The sequence below is a fragment of the Epargyreus clarus genome, unplaced genomic scaffold (genome assembly GCF_041222505.1).
Source record: "Epargyreus clarus isolate Ecla_fem2 unplaced genomic scaffold, WU_Ecla_fem_2.2 ptg000007l, whole genome shotgun sequence".
In the NCBI taxonomy this organism is placed as follows: domain Eukaryota; kingdom Metazoa; phylum Arthropoda; class Insecta; order Lepidoptera; family Hesperiidae; genus Epargyreus; species Epargyreus clarus.
This window is the reverse complement of record NW_027332215.1, coordinates 8,302,881-8,326,782: the sequence shown is the minus strand read 5'-3', so window position 1 is coordinate 8,326,782 and position 23,902 is coordinate 8,302,881. Positions and strand designations below refer to the sequence as shown.

The 23,902-nt window shown below is 33.5% G+C and overlaps 1 protein-coding gene and 1 long non-coding RNA gene across 5 annotated transcripts in view; both read left to right on the top strand.

Annotated features, from left to right (window-relative positions):
• The window catches only part of LOC140743346 (uncharacterized), a 466,218-nt gene that overhangs the window by 386,090 nt on the left and 56,226 nt on the right, over positions 1-23,902 (top strand). The window lies entirely within an intron of this gene.
• The window catches only part of LOC140743344 (carboxyl-terminal PDZ ligand of neuronal nitric oxide synthase protein), a 287,400-nt gene that overhangs the window by 221,820 nt on the left and 41,678 nt on the right, over positions 1-23,902 (top strand). The window contains exon 1 of one of the 4 annotated variants that reach the window (XM_073074517.1): positions 4,518-5,303. The exons of the other annotated variants lie outside the window; for them this stretch is intronic. Coding sequence (XP_072930618.1) covers positions 4,668-5,303 — 636 coding nt within the window. The 5' untranslated portion in view covers positions 4,518-4,667. Of the gene's footprint in view, positions 1-4,517; positions 5,304-23,902 lie in introns of those variants that run through there. 4 annotated transcript variants of the gene reach the window in all.

Sequence of the window (23,902 nt, the reverse complement as noted above, 5' to 3'; positions counted from 1 at the left end):
TAGGAAAGTACCGCAACGAAACACCCTTTCATATGAAAGAAAGAAAATTGAAATTGGTTAAGAAATACTCGAGTTGTTGAAGTTTATATGAAATCGGGGTTTTCCAATTTACCGGGAAAACTGGCTAAAATTTTCAAATTTCCTCGAAATGGGACCCCCTGTGAAACTAGCCGCATACAATGGTGTATGAATCATGTCGATCGGTCTCGGCATCGTGAAAAAATCGCCGAACAAACATAAAAAAATATATATATACGGTCGAATTGAGAAACCTCCTCCTTTTTTGAAGTCGGTTAAAAATAGCCGTGAGCAAAAATATTAAATTTGATAAAAGTACGTGACAAAACATTTATTACACAACATATTTTCACGATACGTCATATCATTATTTTCATACGTGGGCGGTCGAATAATTTATTTTAATTCGTTACCAATTCATCTTAAATGTTCCATAATAATTTCTGAAAATGAAGAGAATCCATAATATGGATGTTGTTAATCCATCCATAATATGTTGTTGCAACAGGTTTGGTTCATAAGGTACTGAACCAATACTTTTTTTGTATAATATACGACAGTAGACGAGCATGAAGTTCAACTGATGGTAAGTGACTAGTGCCGCCCAAGGACATCTGTTGTCAACCCCAGATAGGGTTAGATAGATATTTCTACCTGAGGTCGGCCACAGATGCTCCCCTACCCCTGAGGACTTAGCTGGAACGCCTCGGAAAAGTATGTCTCCCTTACCACATCCTTCAAACCAGACCGCAGCGACGCTTGACACTGCTGTTATGAGGCAGAAATAGGTGCGGCGGTAGTTCCGCCGGAGTTGAACCACAAAGGGTTCTACCGTCTTCAAAATACATACCACAATATGTACTTGTGCATCAATCTCGTCGACAAGTGTAATCGACAAGATTAAATATATCCAAGAACATGACCGTGATATTTTGCCACAAATATCGTGGTTCAAAAAAGCCATCTATATTAACGGTGACGTACTGAGACCGTAGATAGATAGGTATATTTATTTACTAGACGCATGGAAGATAATAAAATATAGATCAAAGCTTATGACGCTGCGCTCAAATCGGTCAATCTAGAAATAACACCTGCTTGTCTTTGTGGAGACGGCAGGGTTGGCAAAAAATAGTAGGTATATTGTATGTATCATACACAGATAAGTATAGATATCTCACCGCCATGTAATTGAAGGAAGCCATTAAATGGCTGACACATAACTAAAATGGCGGACTGTTTTCCAATTACGTCTCCGACTGTCATGGTGTAATTTAAGCGGAACAATGCCGTGCATTTAAGTAGTGCAAAAACAACACGAAATCGAAGAAAAAGTGCGGAAAAATCTAGTTTTATTCGTAAATGCTTTAAAAACTATTTTTTATATTTTTAAAACACGAATATAGATGACATTTTCAATTGTCAAAACTGGTTACATTTTCTTATTAGGACTGTAATCTTTATTAATCTATGGTATCATACGAAACTAATCACTGTTCTTTATTCCATTATTATTTATTCGTCCCATATTCATATTACTCTGTTACTAATAGTATGAAGAGGAGACGCAAAGTTACTTTGTTAAATATATACACTAAACATTCGTATAGAAATAATTTACACAGACATGTGAGGATGTTTATTCGGTGACTTTAAAGTTAATAAATCTTAGTATATCGTATGATATAGTATACGTACTAATAATTGAATTTAAATAAAAATATTGTGGTTTTTATTACTGATATCTACTACCACAGCTAATATAGATAGAATTTACGTTACACGAGTTCACCAGAATGTCTCAACTCCTGAATTGCGAGCCCTAGTTTACTCTACATAGTAATTAAAATTATTACAGTGAAAAGTGAAAAATTATGCACGTAATTATTTTGTAAACAATCGAGCGATCAGTTTGTAAAATAGAAGAGTTCAATGAAATTACCTATATACGACATAAAGATACATGTAAGTCAGACATTCAGATTAAGTACCTACACGATTTATTTTTATAAAAATACATTTATTAAACACGTTCTATCTATTCTATTAATCCTGCTAAGGTTTTTTATTGCGAACCTGTGCAAACAATGTGGAAATACTACGAAGGATAATATTTTTTTATTTCTCCATCTGTGTTTTAGTTTTTTCATAATGTTTTGGACTAACAATATTTTACATTTGTTGTATGCTTTCAACATTGGATTTCCTATTGACGAAATGCAAATAAAATTAAGTATTAGTATCTACTATAAGGTGAACGACTTAATTACAATATAGAATAAGAACAAACGTACCTTATTACAGTGAGTTCCAATATAAAACCTGAGCCTTACATAAGAATAGCAAATAAGAAGAATTTAGATGTAAAAGGTACCTTGGACTGAAATGCAGTGACTTTAGTAGTCTAATTCGGGAACATTATAAAGATATAAGTCCCAGATTTACTCGCGGCCGTTTCTGTTCAATTTTAAAGAAATGACAAGTAAACCAAACAAGAACTAATATTTACGGCTATTCCCAAATTATCCATGACGAACGAAACAAGCAAAGCTAGAAATGGAATTAGAAGTAATGTTTGTATATTTTCTTCTGTGGAAATATTTATATATAGATTAATTATTTAAGAATATATTTCTCAACAATAAGCGTGGATTATAGAAGAGTAGAAAGTGAAACATGTTCTGCACTGCATCTCTTAGAAGCCTTCGCTATGGATCAGAGTGCAGCTTTTATAGGCCATTCTGCGCTTCTGTTAACTAATCAATTAAGCATAATTTTACAAATTTTCAAGTTTCATAACTTCTCTATTTTATTAGTATGAAATAAATGATGAATCAGACTAGTCAAAAAAAAAATTTGTAGCAGTGATTGAAGTTGAACATAAGACCAGCAATATCAATCAGATATCAATCATAGATACGAGTTATAAGTGGCCGATATAAATATTACTCGTAATAGATATCTAATAGGCATCTATCGGCGCGTTTGTTTGTTTATCGACTTGTTCTAAATCTGTCAGCGTAATACGCCACTGCTCGCTGTCAAACCGCCGGCATCCCCGAACTTCTGTTTACACATGATATAAATCTTGTATTTCGCTACCCACTTGACTTTTATAATCAATTACAATCCACATCACTTGGCCTCAGCCACCGTAAATATTCTAAATAGTATAGGTGTTTGCGACTAGCCGTTCATTCGACTTTTAATTGCCCCAATCGATTACAGATGTTTATTACTACCAGATGAAAATTACGGTGTCTTTATACACTACCAAATAGTTTGAATCTAGAAAACACGCGTAAATTTAATTGACTTTTACAACCAACATCCTCAGTGAATTCTTTATGGTTCATCTCTAAAAACGACGATAGTCGTAAATTAAAAGCTTTTGATTTAAATCTGTCAATATTTACATTATCTGTATGATAAATCAAAAGTATTAATCCCTCTGAGATTGATGAAATATGATATAAATAACTCTTGAGGAATCATTACAATCGCGTTGGAGAATGTAGTGCACATCATCAACCACTCAGGTTTGTACTTCAATTACAGTCAAGCACGGATTTTTGGTATAATGTAATTAATAAGACATCTCATTCATTTTCATCTTTAGAAAGATATTTAATCAAATCGAAAGTCATAGCCTTAAATGCCAATTTGTACATCTGGATCTCAGACCTGTCAAGATCAAGCCATTAAAATTCGTACTGATTTTAAAATTTTAGGGTTCCGTACTCAACGGGTACAAACGGAACTATTTTACTACACCTCCGCAGTCTCGCACTTGTCCAAAATAAATAAAAATTTAGCGATACGGAACAAATCGTGTGCGAGTTCGACTGGCACGTCAATTATTTTAATATGTATTTATGACGCCACTGTCAACCTTCATATTGAACTTTTATAAACAATTGAAACTTATTAAGTCTATGAGGAACTTCTTTATTATTTCATTGAATAGGTCGACTCGGGTGTTTAATAAAGGCTTTACAAGTCAAAGTTTCGAAACGAAAGATCAGTAACTTTTGTTTAGTCCACGGAACTTTAATCTCAAACGAATATTATTTTTCCTCAGTATCCGATTTTCAACTAATTGCTAAGCAATATGACATTTCAACTTTAGCGATTGATTAAGTTTCAGAGATGGGTTTAATTTGTGTACGATTTTGGAGTGCTCCAAGTGATTTATTTCATCATTAAAATCCACTTTCCGTCGCGCGTTATGATCTCGTATTTTCGCCCTTTTTGTGTTATTGGCTTGAGAAATTATAACATACAAAATACGCAATACTAATAACACATTTCCATAATGTCAGGTCAAAAAGTGTAAAATCAAATTATAAATGTTGTTAACACAACGTTTGACAGTAACAAGATGCCTTTACAAGATATTCGTATTAGTTGTATCAGCGGTGTCAAGAGCAAGCGTGTATTATTCGGAGAGCCGTTGGAAATACGCGAATGTGTTTATTTGTGGTGCTTGTAGCGACGCGCGACGCACGCGCCGACCATGCCGCCGCCACTTCAGTTGTTTCGTGGGAAGCCGTGCGGAAGAGCGCGTTTCACATTGACTTGTGTGAATATCGCGAACCAGGCCAACGGAAAATAATTCACATGTGCTTACAAATTATATTGCAAGAGAAATGCCTAACCATAAGGAGCACGATGTCAAGCAACGAAGGAACGAGCATCTCTTGAAGGGCCTGCCGACCGAAGTTTTGCTCAAAGCAAGGAGCACTTTGGTCTCCCTCGGTGGAGCGCTGAAGCCTAGGCATGACCAGCGCTCGAAACAATCGAAACACGAGGCGAAGCCTAAGAAGGATCAAGATAGACTAAAAAACAGTCGTTCGGAGCCGGAGTTCGATGACATTCGAAAGAAACATAGAAGTCGAATAGACGATGGTCGGGAGTATGTCGGAGCGAGACCGAGACCTCTCTCGGTGGGTGCAGCGAAACGTTACGAAGACGACTTGGACTTTAAATGTGATTTTCCAAAAGACATGTTATCTTTACACCGGCAGATGGATTCTACGGATGAAGTGTGTGTACAATCTCGATTAGTGGTACCTGTGGTAAATAAGCTGGGGCAGGATGTACATATGCAAGACATGAATGAAAGGCCGCGAAAGAAATTGTCTTTTCGTGAACCGGAGATTATTGGCAGTGGAAGCGCCACCCTCGGTCGATCTCACAAGCTCATGGGTGTCAACAGTCTATCAAGACGACCGAACAGAATATCCTTACGCTCAAGCCTAGAATGCCTCGACTCAGATTTAGAGGTAAGTTTCAATTAACCTTTTTTTTGTCATCGGTAGGATATTGTTTATTGCATATTAAGGATAGTTAGTTCATTTTAGCCTAGATATATGATTTTCTGTCAGAGAAAGTGATTGAATGCACCCTATTTAGCCGGACTAAAAAAGCATATTTAGACAGTTATATAAGTAAACAAACCATCAAAATGTATTTTCTAATGTATAGAACATTAAATTACACCCAAAATTTTATTTATTGATATAAAATAAGGATTTTTTAAATCTGAAATGTAAGCAATTAACATTGATTTTCGTGGCACGATAACAAGTAAAAGCAATATTTGTATGTATATTTGTTGTTATTGCCAATTAAACAAGTTACTGCAATTTACTTGTTAGCCACTTGCGTGTAGGTACTAATAGAAAACAAATCGCCTTGTAAACGGTTTTTTAGATTTGTAGTTAACATAATAGTGCTTTGTGTAATTTTTAACAACAATATTTTAGTTCATGCTTAATAGTGCATACCAGGTACACTTTTCTATTACGACTGCAACTCTTCTAAAAGTATTAGTAGCAGGTAAATAAGTACATTGTGGCAACTTAGAGAAAAATAATAATAACAATATATGAATGTAGGCTTAGACTCTGCTCATTTCCTCTGATAAGACAGATAAGACAAATCCAATAAACGACCATCGTAAAGCAATATTCAAGAATTCGGAAAATAACGGGATAGGTACAGCATACTTTAGCTCCATTTAAAGTTAACTTAATGTTTGCAACATACATGTATCTATGAAGGACTTCTAATAAGGTATAAAATTGATACACCAGCATATCTCTTCTACAATTTAAATATTCATGGGCAGCTTTCGTGATAGTATTCAGCTAGTCAACTTAATGGCTGAATAATCTGCTGCGTGCTTGCTCATTACATCAGCGATTGTCCTAGCTGCGGACGCTATAAAAAGAAACAAAGTGTTACAATTAGCTAATATCTCTACCGTTAAAACAGTTACCTAAAGACAAAGTGAACGCAAATGTTGACAAGCACTCTGTCGATATTCAGAAGTGTCGAGTACGTTTTCAAGAAGAGTCGTTAAAGCGCAGTAATTACATCAACACGGTCTAGTTCAGCTCGCGCTCCGAACGTCAGAGAAAACATAGCTTAAGTGGTGTTTACTTTGTGGAATATAGTCTTAGCTATTATAAAGCAAGGAATTTAAATAATTTGTCGCAAGTATGTGTGATGAGAGTATTTATAAATGTTTATCAAAAGAGTTCCCTTGCAACATTATAATAATGTACGTAACACATATATGTATGTCTTCAACTGAAGTGAAGAAGAAGTATGTTTTTTTAACCTATATAAAACTATTATAGAAAAATAACATACCTATCTAGTAGGCATACAATAATTTGGAATAGCCTCTACGTGAACTGAAAACACGAAATCAGTTGTCACATACTCGTACGAGTGGTAGACAATTCTCAATTCTTTTCCTTACTACAAATTACTTGACTATAAATAAACCTTAAAACACTCATAAAATTATCATACATCTAAAACCACTCCATACTTTAACTTTACTTTTGACGGGTCAATATAAAGTGCTTAGAATAAAGGCAATTACAAAAATATAAAACATATTACATTATAATATATTACATACATGTACCAAAAATAATCTCCTGGGGAGCACAAGGCTCGAAAACAGTCTATATAGGATAAATATAGATTAACTAGTTTTTACCCGCGACTTCGCCCGCGTTTAAAAGAAAATAATATGACATATAATCGATTATGATATGAAAATAATCGATTGTTTTGGTCCAAAAGATCGATTCTCCGATTAATCGATCTTAGATCGCCATCCCTAGTTCCCGTGGGATTTCCGGGATAAAAACTATCCTATGTCCTTTCTCGGGTCTCAGACTATCTTTGTACAAAATTTCATTAAAATCGTTTTAGTGGTTTAGGCGTGAAGAAGAGACAACCAGACAGACAGACAGACAGAGTTACTTTCGGATTTATAATATTAGTAAGGATAAGGATATTTTTTCAGTATATCTTTAACAACTATACCAAATACAATGTACGAGTAAATGTTTAATGTGTTCCCTTTGAAGATGTTTCATAAATAAATCTAAATGTATTACTGAGACCAACCAAACCAATTTCATTGCTCATAAATGCGTGTCATATTATAATAAGTCACGTCATATCAATCGCGGTGTTCGGCGAAAAATTTACATTAGATTATGAAGAACAGTTATAGGTTGCTTTAAAGATTCTATAGTGCACCTTACCCACTTCCTAAGCGCTAGGCGCCACAGCATGCGTTTTACTTTATCACCGCCAATTTTTATCAATCCTTAGGCTAATAAAAAATTAACTTAAGTTTATTTTAAATCGATTGCCTACTAAATATTGATACCAGATTAATTTGTAGTTCGTTGTCATTTTCATTAAGTTACAAATTTTGTACTCTTGTCATAATGGTGGATATTTGGCGTGGACATTTTTTTCCCAAACACAACAAAAATATTCTCTATTTTTGTGAATATAATTGAACAGTAAAAGCTTTAGCTTTAGCTTCTACAGACATCATTTCGTTCCTTTGTTGACTCTCTGTGATATGGTATCCTTTATTATGCTTTCGCATCCCCTAACAAGTAGGAATCAGTTTCCTTATATTTGGGTCACGTATTTCAATGTTTGTTATTCTGGCAACCTTTCGACAACGTAATTGGTGTTTTAACACATGTATACTATATATATTAAAAATAATGTCTCCTAAGGAAGTATTAAAACGAGTGTGGCGACCTCCCGCTACTAGACAAGAGATGGCGCCACGAGTATTCTGAATCACGTTATCGAAGTTTTCTAAATATCTGGCATATATACAAGTTCCGAACTGAGACTGTCGGAGCACGGCCGCTCCCCGGGCACGAACCTAGCCCAGCGGGAGATCTCCCTCTGCCAAACGAGCAATAGTTTCCTTCGATCCACTGTTTCCATTGAAAATTCAGAGCTCTATAGGATTTTTAATCTAAACAATTGCTATGTACTTGTACTTAATCGTTACAATGATAATCCCAGTGACCTATTTAACAAATTAAACTTATTTCAAAATTTAGGCAGTCGTTTTAAGACAATATTGATCTGCCCCAAATATACGTTTTATCGACACGGGAACTATTTAAATAAAATACATAAATAATATACATACATCATTACATGGTTGAATATATTACAATAGCATATATACAATAACAGAAACTATACAACAAGTATTAAATTATTGAACCTAATCTAATTGAGTGATTAATACTATCTAAATATGTATTATGTATGGTGTTTTAAAGCCGGCATCTCGAAGCCATTGCGTATTGAGGGCTTACGTCAAGGGCAATACTTCCGTCGTCGACACCATTTGTTATTTAGAAAACTTAGCCCTGCTTTTGCGTGATATTTTCAAACTGCCGCCGCGCTAAAGTGTGAATTACGCATTCGTACCGTAATCAAAACGGTCTCGATATCGATAAGGTGGTTGTTTCACCGCAAGAGAGTAATGGAGTCGTGCGAGGAAGTCACAGAATTGTAGGCACTTTGTCCTTTCAGAATGACTTCAGACCATCGCCTATCATGCTGATTAATTGGAAATTGGTGAACCTATGTAAATACTTTTAAGATTTTTTTGCAGAAAAAATGTTTCTATTCAAAGCTTTTGTCATCGTAAGTTATTGGGATAATGAAGAACAAACAAACCTAGTTTTTCAAATATTTTAATAATTAAATAATAAAGAGAAATTTAAAAATAGATCCTCGTTATTCATTTAATTTGAGAACGAACAATAATTCCTCTTACTTCAAGTCGTTCCACCGTTCGTTGTGAAACGTTTAGTTTACGTTTTGGGCTACGCAACCGTTAATGGAGTGAAACGAAGCATACATACATTGTGCTATCAGCTTCACTTCGATACTTTTCGCGACATAATAAATGGTGGTTTATTTAACAGTTTACGTTTATCCTATGGCCAGATCTTTCGTTTTCGTTCATACAATCCAAAATTCTTTTTGGAAATTGAAAATTCTTGCCATTTTTTTATATATAGTATATAGAGCTAGATTATACAATTATGTTTTATGGTGGCATACGCTATATTGGATTTTGAATGAAATTTTAATATTTTGGTTTACTTTAAAACTATAATCTGAAATGGCAGTCTTTGTGTATGTAGTTCTCGTTCAAATAATATAGAAAGAAGACACAAATTATAAATAGAAATATTTGCCTTTTCTAATCTAGATTTCAATAATATTTTCATTAAATCTCGTTATATCTATGTGCTTACAGGATTTTTTTAATCTTTACAACTTTATGCCCAGGTTCATCTTGGCAATTGATAAAAATGATTAGCACGGCTGTAGTGTGCTGTGTACGTCGTGAAAGTTTATTGCCCAAAGTAATACTATGCATGGATGCATGGAGAATAAATGAATAAATTAAAACGCTTTACAGAACATTATAAATTTCATCAAATCTCATTAATAAACTTAAATAATATGTAAAATTTTACTTACGTAGGTACTTTAAAATTTTAATTATCAACTGTGATAGGCAAAAATTGTATACGATGACCATTTTTCACTATCGGTCATAAAATAATATAAACAGTGAATTTCATCTCTTTAAAGTAAACGACAAATATTTATACAATTCGATCTGTGAGCAAAAAGCACAACACTATACCACTTACTTAGTTATTTTGCAGAAGACATAAAAACGCTACGTGCTCGAAATTAAACCAAAACTCCTCTGGCACCAACTGCGTACAAAACGCTCCACAAATAATCTAATAATATTATTCGTGTAAATTCTATACAAATAAATAGGTATGTCTGTCGGTCATTTTAAAATAGCTATTTCAAGTACAAATTCTCAATCCACGATTATAATAGAATCAGATAAATTTGCGCCAGAGAACTGTGATTAATACCAACTCTACCAACACCAAAAATAAGCGCCAACACACTTTACCAAAAGAAAGAAAAGTAGGGCTTTTACTCGAAGACAGGCTTTTCAGGAAATGATATAGCCGATTGTCTATTTGTTCATAAACGTTAAAATTACCTACCGAAGCGAATTCAACGGGATTTTAACTTATATATTTACAGAAATGGTATATTGCAATTTTTAACCAAAATGTCAAGAGATAAAAATGACGTTAAATTGGTGTTACAACCACAAGCAGGCGACACCGCGTGCGAGGCTAGTTTTATGTTATTCGTGTCATAACGATACCAGGATTATTTTACAAATATTTTACATTTCAAATATATTCGAAATCTAATTTTCGAATATATTAAAGTAAATCCCTTTGTAAGCATTAAACATATTAAAATGAATGGTAATCTCTTAAATAATGTAAAAGTGGATGATAAAAGGCCCTTTGTTCCATTTTAGTTAGCCTTCACACTGAATTATACAACAAAGTTTGCAAAGGTCACATCAACCTTTTTCCTTAACCAATTCGCAACTTAAAAATGACAAAGTGACTTTATGAATAGCAATTTATTAATACAAGCGTTTCAACTTCGTCCTAAGGGATTAAAAGATATCTGAGATGGTTCTCGCAGATTGTTGAAGGATTTGGCAAGTATTATTTTGGCCCACGGGGAATATAATGTTTTCCTCAAGCCAAATTTTATTGCATATCCAAAAAATAATAATAATAAGGCGTACACCATGTTTTCCTTCAGCGTTAGAAGAACTATTTTTTTAATAATAAATTTGATTTTTAGTTAATTTGATTACAACAGTTCTCCAAAAGCAAAATCATCGGTTTTATTATAAGATTTGTCTCGTTTCCATCAATACTCAACATATGAAATATCAATGGAAACCGTGGAACTGAATGGCAATTCATGATATTAGTCAGTGTGATTTTAAATTTCTTGTCAATAACAATAACAATGACGTTAAAATAATCACTATGTCGTAGCTAGAGCCGAAGGGAGTATATTTTTATGCCCATACATAATAAAACTGGTGATAAAATGCACCGCACAAGAATAAAACTGAGTGCATCGTGCATCAAACACTTTTATAGCGTGTTAAGTGTAACGTTGGTCGCTACCCTCTGTAGTCCGACTGCAATAAGCAGTTATGTGGACGTTAGTTTCACATAAAAATAATTTTCTTTGGAAGGTTGTAGAACTTTAGACGACTAAAATATATAGATTGAGAACTCCTAACAAGAAAGTGTAACCAGTTTTAGGAATTGAAATTGTTGCGAAAATAAAGCGCTCCCAGGTCTCAGTTCTAAAATTTCCCAAAAATGTTTGAAATATTCATTTATTACGTAAACTACGTAGTATTACTTATTTATACGTAAATTTTCTCTATTAAGTAAATTTGTCAAGAATTCAAAGAATAAATGATAAAATCATCCTTTTGTTGCTTCATTCAATTTCAAGGCGGTGAAGTATCTTTCGATTTTATTAATAAAAGAGTAGAAGGAGTATGGTTCGACTGGGGAAGTACTACCACCTATTTCTAGCGTGAAACAGTTCTTGCATTACTATGGAAGGGTGTGGATGCCGTCTGACTTTTTGTTTTTTAACACGCTTTTATTAGCTTGGGTTGTATGTATGTAACTATGTAACGATTCTTTGACCCCGATTTCTATCCACTTTGAACGTTCAGTTTAAGTAAACATTTTGAAGAATTGTCAAAAACCGATGACAATACACGATTGTAATAATTTTATACCATTGTCCTTATCAACATCCTCAGCATTTACGATTTTTGAGGCGAGATTGTTCGAACGCCTTAGAGAAAGTTTATCGCAAGTTACTAGATTGATTTTTAGGATTCCGTACTCACAAAGTAAAACGAAACCCTAAGCTGCCTGTTCGTGTATCACAGGGTTTTGTCTCTTAAACCGTAATAGATAGACACTTGACTTATAAAGCATGCATAAGGGTGGTCGCTATAATAACAAATGCTTACTAAAAATTAATAAAATAAATATAGATTAAAAAACTAAAAAACACGCTTTTATGATAAAATCAACTAAAAAGTAAAAAATAATTTTCAATCTAGGAATCAATTAAGGAACAGTAAATAGTATAATTGTGGAAAATGTGTGGGGCGCTCCCTTTATCAGTTTTTGAAAAGCGCCCCATTATTTTTTATAATATAGGAGTAGCAGACGAACATGCAGTCCACCTGATGGTAAGGGGCCACTGCCGCCCATGGACATCAGTTATCAACCTCCGATGAAATTAGACTACTAACTGAAGTCAGCCACAAATACACCGATCCTGAGGTATACACAGCAGTGATAGCCTAGTGGTTATATATATGAACCCCAGATAGGATTAGATATTGACCTGAGGTCGGCCACAGGTGAGCTGCTACCCCTGAGGACTAAGCTGGAACGCCTCGGAGAAGTATGTCTCCCTTACCACACCCTTCAAAACGAAACACAGCAGCGCTTAACACTGCTATTACAACGCCGAAATAGGTGTGGCGGTGGTGCCGCCGGAGTCGAACCACAAAGGGTTCTATCACCTTCTATACGACTTACTCATAAAGCGACCATCGTTGTCCGGTAACAATCATGTGAACTGCACGCTTACTACTTCAATTTTATATACACCATTTTACCACGAGTCTCCTCTCAGAGAGCTTTATATCCTACTCCACCACGCTGGCCAACTTCGTATTGCTAAACTTCATATAATTGGACATAATGACATAATAGTTTGATGATGATGACATACTTTTTTCTGATCATCTAATTTAATTAATAGAGTGATAGTTATGATAATATTGTGATACCTACGTATTACATACTGCACCAACCAACAACAAAACAATACCAACGCATATAATAACATTGTAACTGGTAGTCATTAGACATAGAACAACTATCCGTTATTAATTGATTTGCATTCAATCATGCGTTATTTCTATAGGATCTATAATATAAGTATAGAAACATATACCTACATAGGTATAATATACCTAGGTACATAGTATGTAGTTATAATGTGTAATTGTATTGTTGAAGTTTCATTTTAAAGAAAGTTTAAGATTACTAACTAAGCTAGATAGTGTCACAAAAAATAACTTAGTTATTATATAAACAATTAAAATAACTAAGCAACTAAGTGTTAAAAGCTTCCAAAAAAAGGTTACTGAACTTTTGCCTCTGTCTATTTATAGATAGTTTATTAAAAATGCTATAATGGATACATCAAAAAGGATTAAATAAGAAATATGCATTATTTAAAAAAATATATCAGTATATAACTTATAATGTATATAACTTACACATTATACATTCATATTAAAAAAGAATTGTTCAAGTAGCAGTATATTTTTCGAGACAAACGATATAATCTATTATTATCACCATAAAATAAGAACCGCGTAAAAACCCACTCTGGCTGACAAAACAATCAGTTTCCAGCGAATTAATTTCTTGGAAACGACTATCATTTCCTAGTCCCAATATAAAACAGATCACAGAACCCTACCGCCGACCACTAGATAACTGCCAAAAAGATAATTTTAGACGATAGAAACAACAAACGCTACCTAGGTGACTGGTTTCATTAAATCAAATCTACCGTTCGTACTTTTCTCGAAATGTACGATACTGTTTATAATAGAGGCACTTGTTGTATTGTCGACAATGAAGTATGAAACCCATTATTAAGAACTGATTTTTTGAGTAAAAATTTCTTTAGAGGCGTTGTGCATTTTTTGTGATGGGTAAAAACTCGCGTCAAGATCGCGTGTGCTGATTAGGGATGTGAGATTAATGGACAGGAATCGATTAAATAATCGGTTTTTCTTTATTCAAAATTAATCGAATTGTCCAAAATCGATTTTAATGAAAATAAATCGATTTTTACGAAAATTAGTTTTTTTTGTATGCAATAAAAATGTACATGCTTTTCTAATTCCAATAATAAATCTAAGATATTCATATTAACAATTATTATTTATCAGATTAAAAACCAAGTAAAATTATATGAGTATGAGTATTATTGGACGTTTTACGTAACGGCTTGGTAAGGTTTAATCAATTAGTTACAATAAATACAATAAGTTCAAATAAAACATAAAAATAATCATTCATTAAGCTAAAATAAATTAAACTACAAGTATATACGAATAAAAAACATATATACAAAATGTACATGTATACAAAAATGAAAAACAAAAACAGTACCACGAAATAACTATAAATAGATTTACTAAAAAGAAAATATGAAACCAAATAGCATTATTGATACAAATTTAAGTACTATTAAACGTTTTATTTATTATAATTAAAATGAAACGATGAGCATCCCAACAAAATGACAATCTTATTGTCTCAAAAACTAAGATATAAATCAAATAAAAAAATGGCATAAAAGTCCAGTCCTATTTTACATTTTCTATGGTATTATTCTTCTTCGTTATAAAATACTTTCGCCAGCGTGTTTTAGATGTTTGCAGATGGCACCGTTTTTACACGCTTTTTATTAGCTTCACCTGTATGTTTGTTTGTATGTTTGTAACCGACTTCTTTGGGCGCGATTTTGACCCACTTTAAACGGCCAGATTTCGTTCAAACTTTGTAGATTTATTTCACAATTATACTATTTACTGTTCCTTAATTGATTCCTAGATTCATTTAGATTTTCTACTTTTTAGTTAATTTTATCATAAAGGCGTGTTTTTTAGTTTTTTGAACTATATTTATTAATTAATGATAATATACAGAGTGATCGTAATTCCTGGGTGACCTGCCAATCCTTTCTTTAATTATAATTTATATCATGAATATTGCTACTACTAAAATAATATTTAACACGGATTGGCGAACGTTTTATTCCTAGAATAATCTCACTACCATGTATAAATACATAAAATGCTATTTAGCATTAAGTCCGCCTTTTGCACCACATTGTTTTTAACATGGTCAATAAAGAGTAAATAAATAAATAAATAAAATGTATATATATATATATATTCGATGGGTTAAAGTAGGGACTCATCCATTCGTAACAGCTATGTCTATGATAAGGAAGTGTATTCCCAATTTCTGTTATTCGAAGGATTACAAAAATTCAATAAGACACTGTAAGTATACACAAAGTTAGGATATAATGGGACATCCTGTATACAAAACTTTGTAAGCAGTGTTTTTTTTAATAAGTATATTGCCGATCGCTAGCCTAGTAGTAGCCTTTTAAGTAATTTTTGGAACCAAGGTTTATTAATCTCATGTTCAATCATGTTCAAATCTCGGCAATAATTCTTTATTGCCGAGATTTTGACACAATTGCAAAATTATAACAGTGAATACGCGTTGGATATTAAAATAATTCTAATATACCTAAATACAAAGATAACTTACACTCACATGGACATAATGGCGTTTCCCTTAGTTACTTCGGTAATAACCTAATAATTATGATATAATATATTATGACCTTGATGCTTCACGCTTCTGATCTGTAATTGCTAATACAGTTCATTGGGCAGATGATTGCATTAATTGCCATTTGAGTATTATTATTAATCAACTTATATTATCAACTTATATGTATGAACTTAATTCGATACTTTTCATCCGTTGCATAGCTACGAGCTGTTTCTAAAAATCGATTTAAACACGTAATTTATACAATCAATTCATAAGAAATCGATTCAGTTTGCTGTAAAAATCGATTATAAGAAAATAATAATCGATTAAAATAAAAGTATAGCTGATCTAGTGCTGATTGAAAATTCGTACCATGGCAAAGCAAACTGTAAAAGTCAAGATGTCATCCGTCAGCATAGAAAAAATATGTCGATGAGTGTCAGTTTAATTTATTACTTTTCTTTATTTTATTATTCCGTTTAGGTTTCGAAAGTCACTTATGCCGGCACGTGATTTTTTAAATTGGAAGTAGCAAACCAGTATGCAGTTCAAAGACCGGTAAACGATCACTGCTGTCTTCGTACATCTGTGTCTAAGTAGATGTATAACTTGGGTTGTACCTAAAATCTATCACAGATGATGATTAGATGGATGCTTGGTAGTGTCACGTGTAAGTCATCAAATACAAATACTTTTTCACGCTAGAAATAGGTGAAGCGGTGGTACCTACCTCCCCGGTCTAAGCATATTCATTTTAACACCATAAAATAAAGAGCGTAATAAAATAGTGATGTACAGTATAATTATTTTTTTTCTGCATCGTAAAGTGGAGTCGGGTTATACTTACTAAGATGTGCGTCCAACTCGCCCAAGGATTAAAACCACGCTATGTTTTTACATAATCCATCGCTTTGACACATCATATAATCGCTAATCGCGTACTGCTGCTAATGTCGCAAGGGGTCAACCGTTACACCCACGCTATGGGTGATGAAAGCTTTTAATAAATAAGTGACGTTAATTAAATTTCAACAATTGTAACAGACAAGGCGAACAAATATACAATTGAAAATCCCGCACAATGTCGCCGATCCTACTGTAATTACTGCTTGAGTTTTAATGGTTAGATACTATTTTTTTCCCCCGACGTTCGTACATACTCGTATTTAATCACACACGCATTAACAGGTCAACGTCGACCCATTACTGTCCCACTGCTGGGCACGAGTCTACCGCGCTGGCCAAATGTGAATTGGTAGACACACATTGAAATATCATATTGCTCAATTACTAATTAATTGGCAATTGATGGCAATTGGAACAGCAGCCATCAAGAATCCGAATTAAAATCTCGATATAGTAGGTACAATTTCGATTGCTCTGAGACAACTGAAATGAAGGCAAGTGAAATGTAATGTCAAGTGAATGTAATGTCACAATATATTTTAACTCTACAGTCTAAAGTATGGCGCTACGGTTTTGAATTTGATATTTCACTGTGGATTTTGTTATAAAAGTATGTATAGACAGACAGTATGTATGTACAGAATATAAGACAAATAAAAAAGCCATCATCCATCACCATCAAAAAACCTTGGGCGGAAAACTAAAAGCCGTATTGTGTTGTTAACTATGATACATCCAGGCTCCGTTGGGAAACAAAAAAAAAAGAAAATCAGTCAGGCTCTCCAATAGAACAAGAAATAGACACACCAATTTTATACATAAAGTAGATAATATTTACATAGTTAGTAGAATTACGTTATACCCATATATTATACTTAGCGTACATCGTGATATTATTCCGGTATTCTTAGACTATATTTAACATCAAAACCACCATTACTTTTTATTGAAACGTCCGTTACTCAGTGGTGCTGCTGTGCCAAAACTAATATATCAGATTAAACAATACAAAACGCGGTAAAAAGAATGGCTGATCAGTATGGTATGTTTCACAAGCTTATGACATATGATAGAACATATTTTCTTCAGCATCTATAAAAAACGATGTTATTAAATAATAACCGTTGGAACTAAACTGTTACATTCAGATCATATTAAGTTTACAAAGTTATCTTATATTCTGCTGGAAATGGGCCTCAGGACATCGTGGTTTGAGGTCTCCGGTTATGTACCGCCGGAGATCCCGGAGTGCTCCATCAAGCGCTGAGGATGGCCACCAGGGGGGTTTAGTTCGGGTCCCCCCTGGTGGCCGTCCTCACCATGACAGAATCCTAGAGAGACGTCACTTTACTTTGTAGATCAACGACGGGTAAAGCGTAGCTACTCGTTCCTAATCATGATGAAATATTGTAGTATATTGACTAGCAAGCAATGATAGCCTAGTGGTCGAAACTCGGCCTCTCAATCGTTGGCTCCGAAGTTCGAATCCCAGACATGCGCCTCTAAATTTTAAAGATTACATGCGTATTAGGAATTAATTATCACTTGCTTTAACGGTGAACACCGTAAGAAATCCTGTTTACCTGAGAGAACGTAAAGCAACATCTCGAAGGATCGGAGTTTTACAAATTTGAATTTTGCCAGTGCTGTGGACTATGGAGTAATCCTGATGAGACAGCCCTGCAGTGGGACAATAATTGGTTGATAACTATATTGAGTACCAGGAAATGAATCGCGGTTGCATTTTGTACCTTTATGACGACAATGATCTTTGCTTTCGCTATAATTTTTGTTCACCGCGATGTTGTTTACGTCGACCATCTATTTTCGTTTGTGTCGTCATCACTTAAGTCGAAGAAATTGTTATAGAAATGTGTAAAAACCGGCTTTCCATTTGGATATCGTTGAAGTTAAATGTCTGTCCTGCACCTAAATATTATGTCTGTTGTACTTAAATAGTTACCGTTACAAACGCCATTTGAAAAGTACTTTATAAGTTCAAGTTAGAAAAGTTTGCGATTTCTTACATTATTCTTGGCGCCGAAACATCAGGTACTAATTTTTAATGTCGTCAAGGTAGATAGGTACATTCCGCATTAAAATATTGGGATAAAGTTGGTTCTAAGCTCACTAGTTCTAAGGATACCCGTGACCAGCAGTGAGCCATTCAAAGTATTGCACCCAAAGTTATTTTATAATTTAGGGCTATGTGAACTTGGCACCCGACTTTGGAAAATTGAACTTTTTTTTTATGATTCTTATAGACTATGGTAAGTAGTTGTTTGTAGTAAAAAATATTTCGTTTGTAGTTGCCCCAAAAAAAAATTGGTGACCTTGAAAAAAATCTCAGCACCCGACTTTGAAAAATCGAACTTTTTGTTTATGATTCCTATAGACTATGGTAAGTAGTTGTTTGTAGTAAAAAAAATTTCGTTTGTAGTTGGCCCAAAAAAAATTGGTGACCTTGAAAAAAATTCGAACCTGACATTGAAAAATCGAACGTTTTTTTTATGATTCCTATAGACTATAGTGGGTAGTCCTTTAAAGTAACATTCTTTTGATAAAACTAACTCAGAAACACAACTAAAAGACTTTGAAAAGTAACCCATGACCCCTAGATTCGATCAAGATTCCAATAAAATTATTACAACTACAAACAAAATTATCGCCAATATTAACAAAAAACAAGTACTACAAACTAAACTAATATACTGCAAACAAAATAGAGTTACTACAAACGGAATTATCGCTACTACAAACGAAATAGAACTACTACAAACTAGTTATTGCCAATACGAACAGAATAGAGTTACTACAAACAGAATTATCGCTACTACAAACGAAAAAGATCAACTACAAACGAAAATATCGCTACTACAAACGAAATAGAGCTACTACAAACGAGTTATCGCCAATATGAACAGAATAGAGTTACTACAAACAGAATTATCGCTACTACAAACGAAATAGGAGAACTACAAACGAAAATATCACTACTACAAACGTAATAGAACTACTACAAACGAGTTATCGCCAATATGAACAGAATAGAGTTACTACAAACAGAATTATCGCTACTACAAACGAAAAAGATCAACTACAAACAAAAATATCGCTACTACAAACGAAATAGAGCTACTACAAACGAGTTATCGCCAATATGAACAGAATAGAGTTACTACAAACAGAATTATCGCTACTACAAACGAAATAGGAGAACTACAAACGAAAATATCGCTACTACAAACGAAATAGAACTACTACAAACGAGTTATCGCCAATATGAACAGAATAGAGTTACTACAAACAGAATTATCGCTACTACAAACGAAATAGGAGAACTACAAACGAAAATATCACTACTACAAACGAAATAGAACTACTACAAACGAGTTATCGCCAATATGAACAGAATAGAGTTACTACAAACAGAATTATCGCTACTACAAACGAAATAGGAGAACTACAAACGAAATTATCGCTACTACAAATGAAATAGAGCTACTACAAACGAGTTATCGCCAATATGAACATAATAGATTTACTACAAACAAAATTATCGCTACTACAAACGAAATAGGAGAACTACAAACGAAAATATCACTACTACAAACGAAATAGAACTACTACAAACGAGTTATCGCCAATATGAAAAGAATAGAGTTACTACAAACAGAATTATCGCTACTACAAACGAAATAGGGGAACTACAAACGAAAATATCGCTACTACAAACGAAATAGAACTACTACAAACGAGTTATCGCCAATATGAACAGAATAGATTTACTACAAACAAAATTATCGCTACTACAAACGAAATAGGGGAACTACAAACGAAAATATCGCTACTACAAACGAAATAGAACTACTACAAACGAGTTATCGCCAATATGAACAGAATAGAGTTACTACAAACAGAATTATCACTACTACAAACGAAATAGGAGAACTACAAACGAAAATATCACTACTACAAACGAAATAGAACTACTAAAACGAGTTATCGCCAATATGAACAGAATAGAGTTACTACAAACAGAATTATCGCTACTACAAACGAAATAGTTCAACTACAAACGAAAATATCGCTACTACAAATGAAATAGAGCTACTACAAACGAGTTATCGCCAATATGAACATAATAGATTTACTACAAACAAAATTATCGCTACTACAAACGAAATAGGAGAACTACAAATGAAAATATCGCTACTACAAACGAAACAGAACTACTACAAACGAGTTATCGCCAATATAAACAGAATAGATTTACTACAAACAAAATTATCACTACTATAAACGAAATAGAACTACTACAAACGAGTTATCGCCAATATGAACAGAATAGAGTTACTACAAACAGAATTATCACTACTACAAACGAAATAGGAGAACTACAAACGAAAATATCACTACTACAAACGAAATAGAACTACTACAAACGAGTTATCGCCAATATGAACAGAATAGAGTTACTACAAACAGAATTATCACTACTACAAACGAAATAGGAGAACTACAAACGAAAATATCACTACTACAAACGAAATAGAACTACTAAAACGAGTTATCGCCAATATGAACAGAATAGAGTTACTACAAACAGAATTATCGCTACTACAAACGAAATAGTTCAACTACAAACGAAAATATCGCTACTACAAATGAAATAGAGCTACTACAAACGAGTTATCGCCAATATAAACATAATAGATTTACTACAAACAAAATTATCGCTACTACAAACGAAATAGGAGAACTACAAATGAAAATATCGCTACTACAAACGAAATAGAACTACTACAAACGAGTTATCGCCAATATGAACAGAATAGATTTACTACAAACAAAATTATCGCTACTACAAACGAAATAGGGGAACTACAAACGAAAATATCGCTACTACAAATGAAATAGAACTACTACAAACGAGTTATCGCCAATATGAACAGTATAGAGTTACTACAAACAGAATTATCGCTACTACAAACGAAATACGAGAACTACAAACGAAAATATCACTACTACAAACGAAATAGAACTGCTGCAAACGAGTTATCGCCAATATGAACAGAATAGAGTTACTACAAACAGAATTATCGCTACTACAAACGAAATAGGAGAACTACAAACGAAAATATCACTACTACAAACGAAATAGAACTACTACAAACGAGTTATCGCCAATATGAACAGAATAGAGTTACTACAAACAGAATTATCGCTACTACAAACGAAATAGGGGAACTACAAACAAAAATATCGCTACTACAAACGAAATAGAGCTACTACAAACGAGTTATCGCCAATATGAACAGAATAGAGTTACTACAAACAGAATTATCGCTACTAAAAACGAAATAGGAGAACTACAAACGAAAATATCGCTACTACAAACGAAATAGAACTACTACAAACGAGTTATCGCCAATATGAACAGAAAAGAGTTACTACAAACAGAATTATCGCTACTACAAACGAAATAGTTCAACTACAAACGAAAATATCGCTACTACAAATGAAATAGAGCTACTACAAACGAGTTATCGCCAATATGAACAGAATAGAGTTACTACAAACAGAATTATCGCTACTACAAACGAAATAGGGGAACTACAAACAAAAATATCGCTACTACAAACAAAATTATCGCTACTACAAACGAAATAGGGGAACTACAAACGAAAATATCGCTACTACAAATGAAATAGAACTACTACAAACGAGTTATCGCCAATATGAACAGTATAGAGTTACTACAAACAGAATTATCGCTACTACAAACGAAATACGAGAACTACAAACGAAAATATCACTACTACAAACGAAATAGAACTGCTGCAAACGAGTTATCGCCAATATGAACAGAATAGAGTTACTACAAACAGAATTATCGCTACTACAAACGAAATAGGAGAACTACAAACGAAAATATCACTACTACAAACGAAATAGAACTACTACAAACGAGTTATCGCCAATATGAACAGAATAGAGTTACTACAAACAGAATTATCGCTACTACAAACGAAATAGGGGAACTACAAACGAAAATATCGCTACTACAAACGAAATAGAACTACTACAAACGAGTTATCGCCAATATGAACAGAATAGAGTTACTACAAACAGAATTATCGCTACTACAAACGAAATAGGGGAACTACAAACAAAAATATCGCTACTACAAACGAAATAGAGCTACTACAAACGAGTTATCGCCAATATGAACAGAATAGAGTTACTACAAACAGAATTATCGCTACTAAAAACGAAATAGGAGAACTACAAACGAAAATATCGCTACTACAAACGAAATAGAACTACTACAAACGAGTTATCGCCAATATGAACAGAAAAGAGTTACTACAAACAGAATTATCGCTACTACAAACGAAATAGTTCAACTACAAACGAAAATATCGCTACTACAAATGAAATAGAGCTACTACAAACGAGTTATCGCCAATATGAACATAATAGATTTACTACAAACAAAATTATCGCTACTACAAACGAAATAGGAGAACTACAAATGAAAATATCGCTACTACAAACGAAATAGAACTACTACAAACGAGTTATCGCCAATATGAACAGAATAGATTTACTACAAACAAAATTATCGCTACTACAAACGAAATAGGGGAACTACAAACGAAAATATCGCTACTACAAACGAAATAGAACTTCTACAAACGAGTTATCGCCAACATGAACAGAATAGAGTTACTACAAACAGAATTATCGCTACTACAAACGAAATACGAGAACTACAAACGAAAATATCACTACTACAAACGAAATAGAACTGCTGCAAACGAGTTATCGCCAATATGAACAGAATAGAGTTACTACAAACAAAATTATCGCTACTACAAACGAAATAGGGGAACTACAAACGAAAATATCGCTACTACAAACGAAATAGAACTTCTACAAACGAGTTATCGCCAACATGAACAGAATAGAGTTACTACAAACAGAATTATCGCTACTACAAACGAAATAGGGGAACTACAAACGAAAATATCGCTACTACAAACGAAATAGAACTACTACAAACGAGTTATCGCCAATATGAACAGAATAGAGTTACTACAAACAGAATTATCGCTACTACAAACGAAATAGGGGAACTACAAACAAAAATATCGCTACTACAAACGAAATAGAGCTACTACAAACGAGTTATCGCCAATATGAACAGAATAGAGTTACTACAAACAGAATTATCGCTACTAAAAACGAAATAGGAGAACTACAAACGA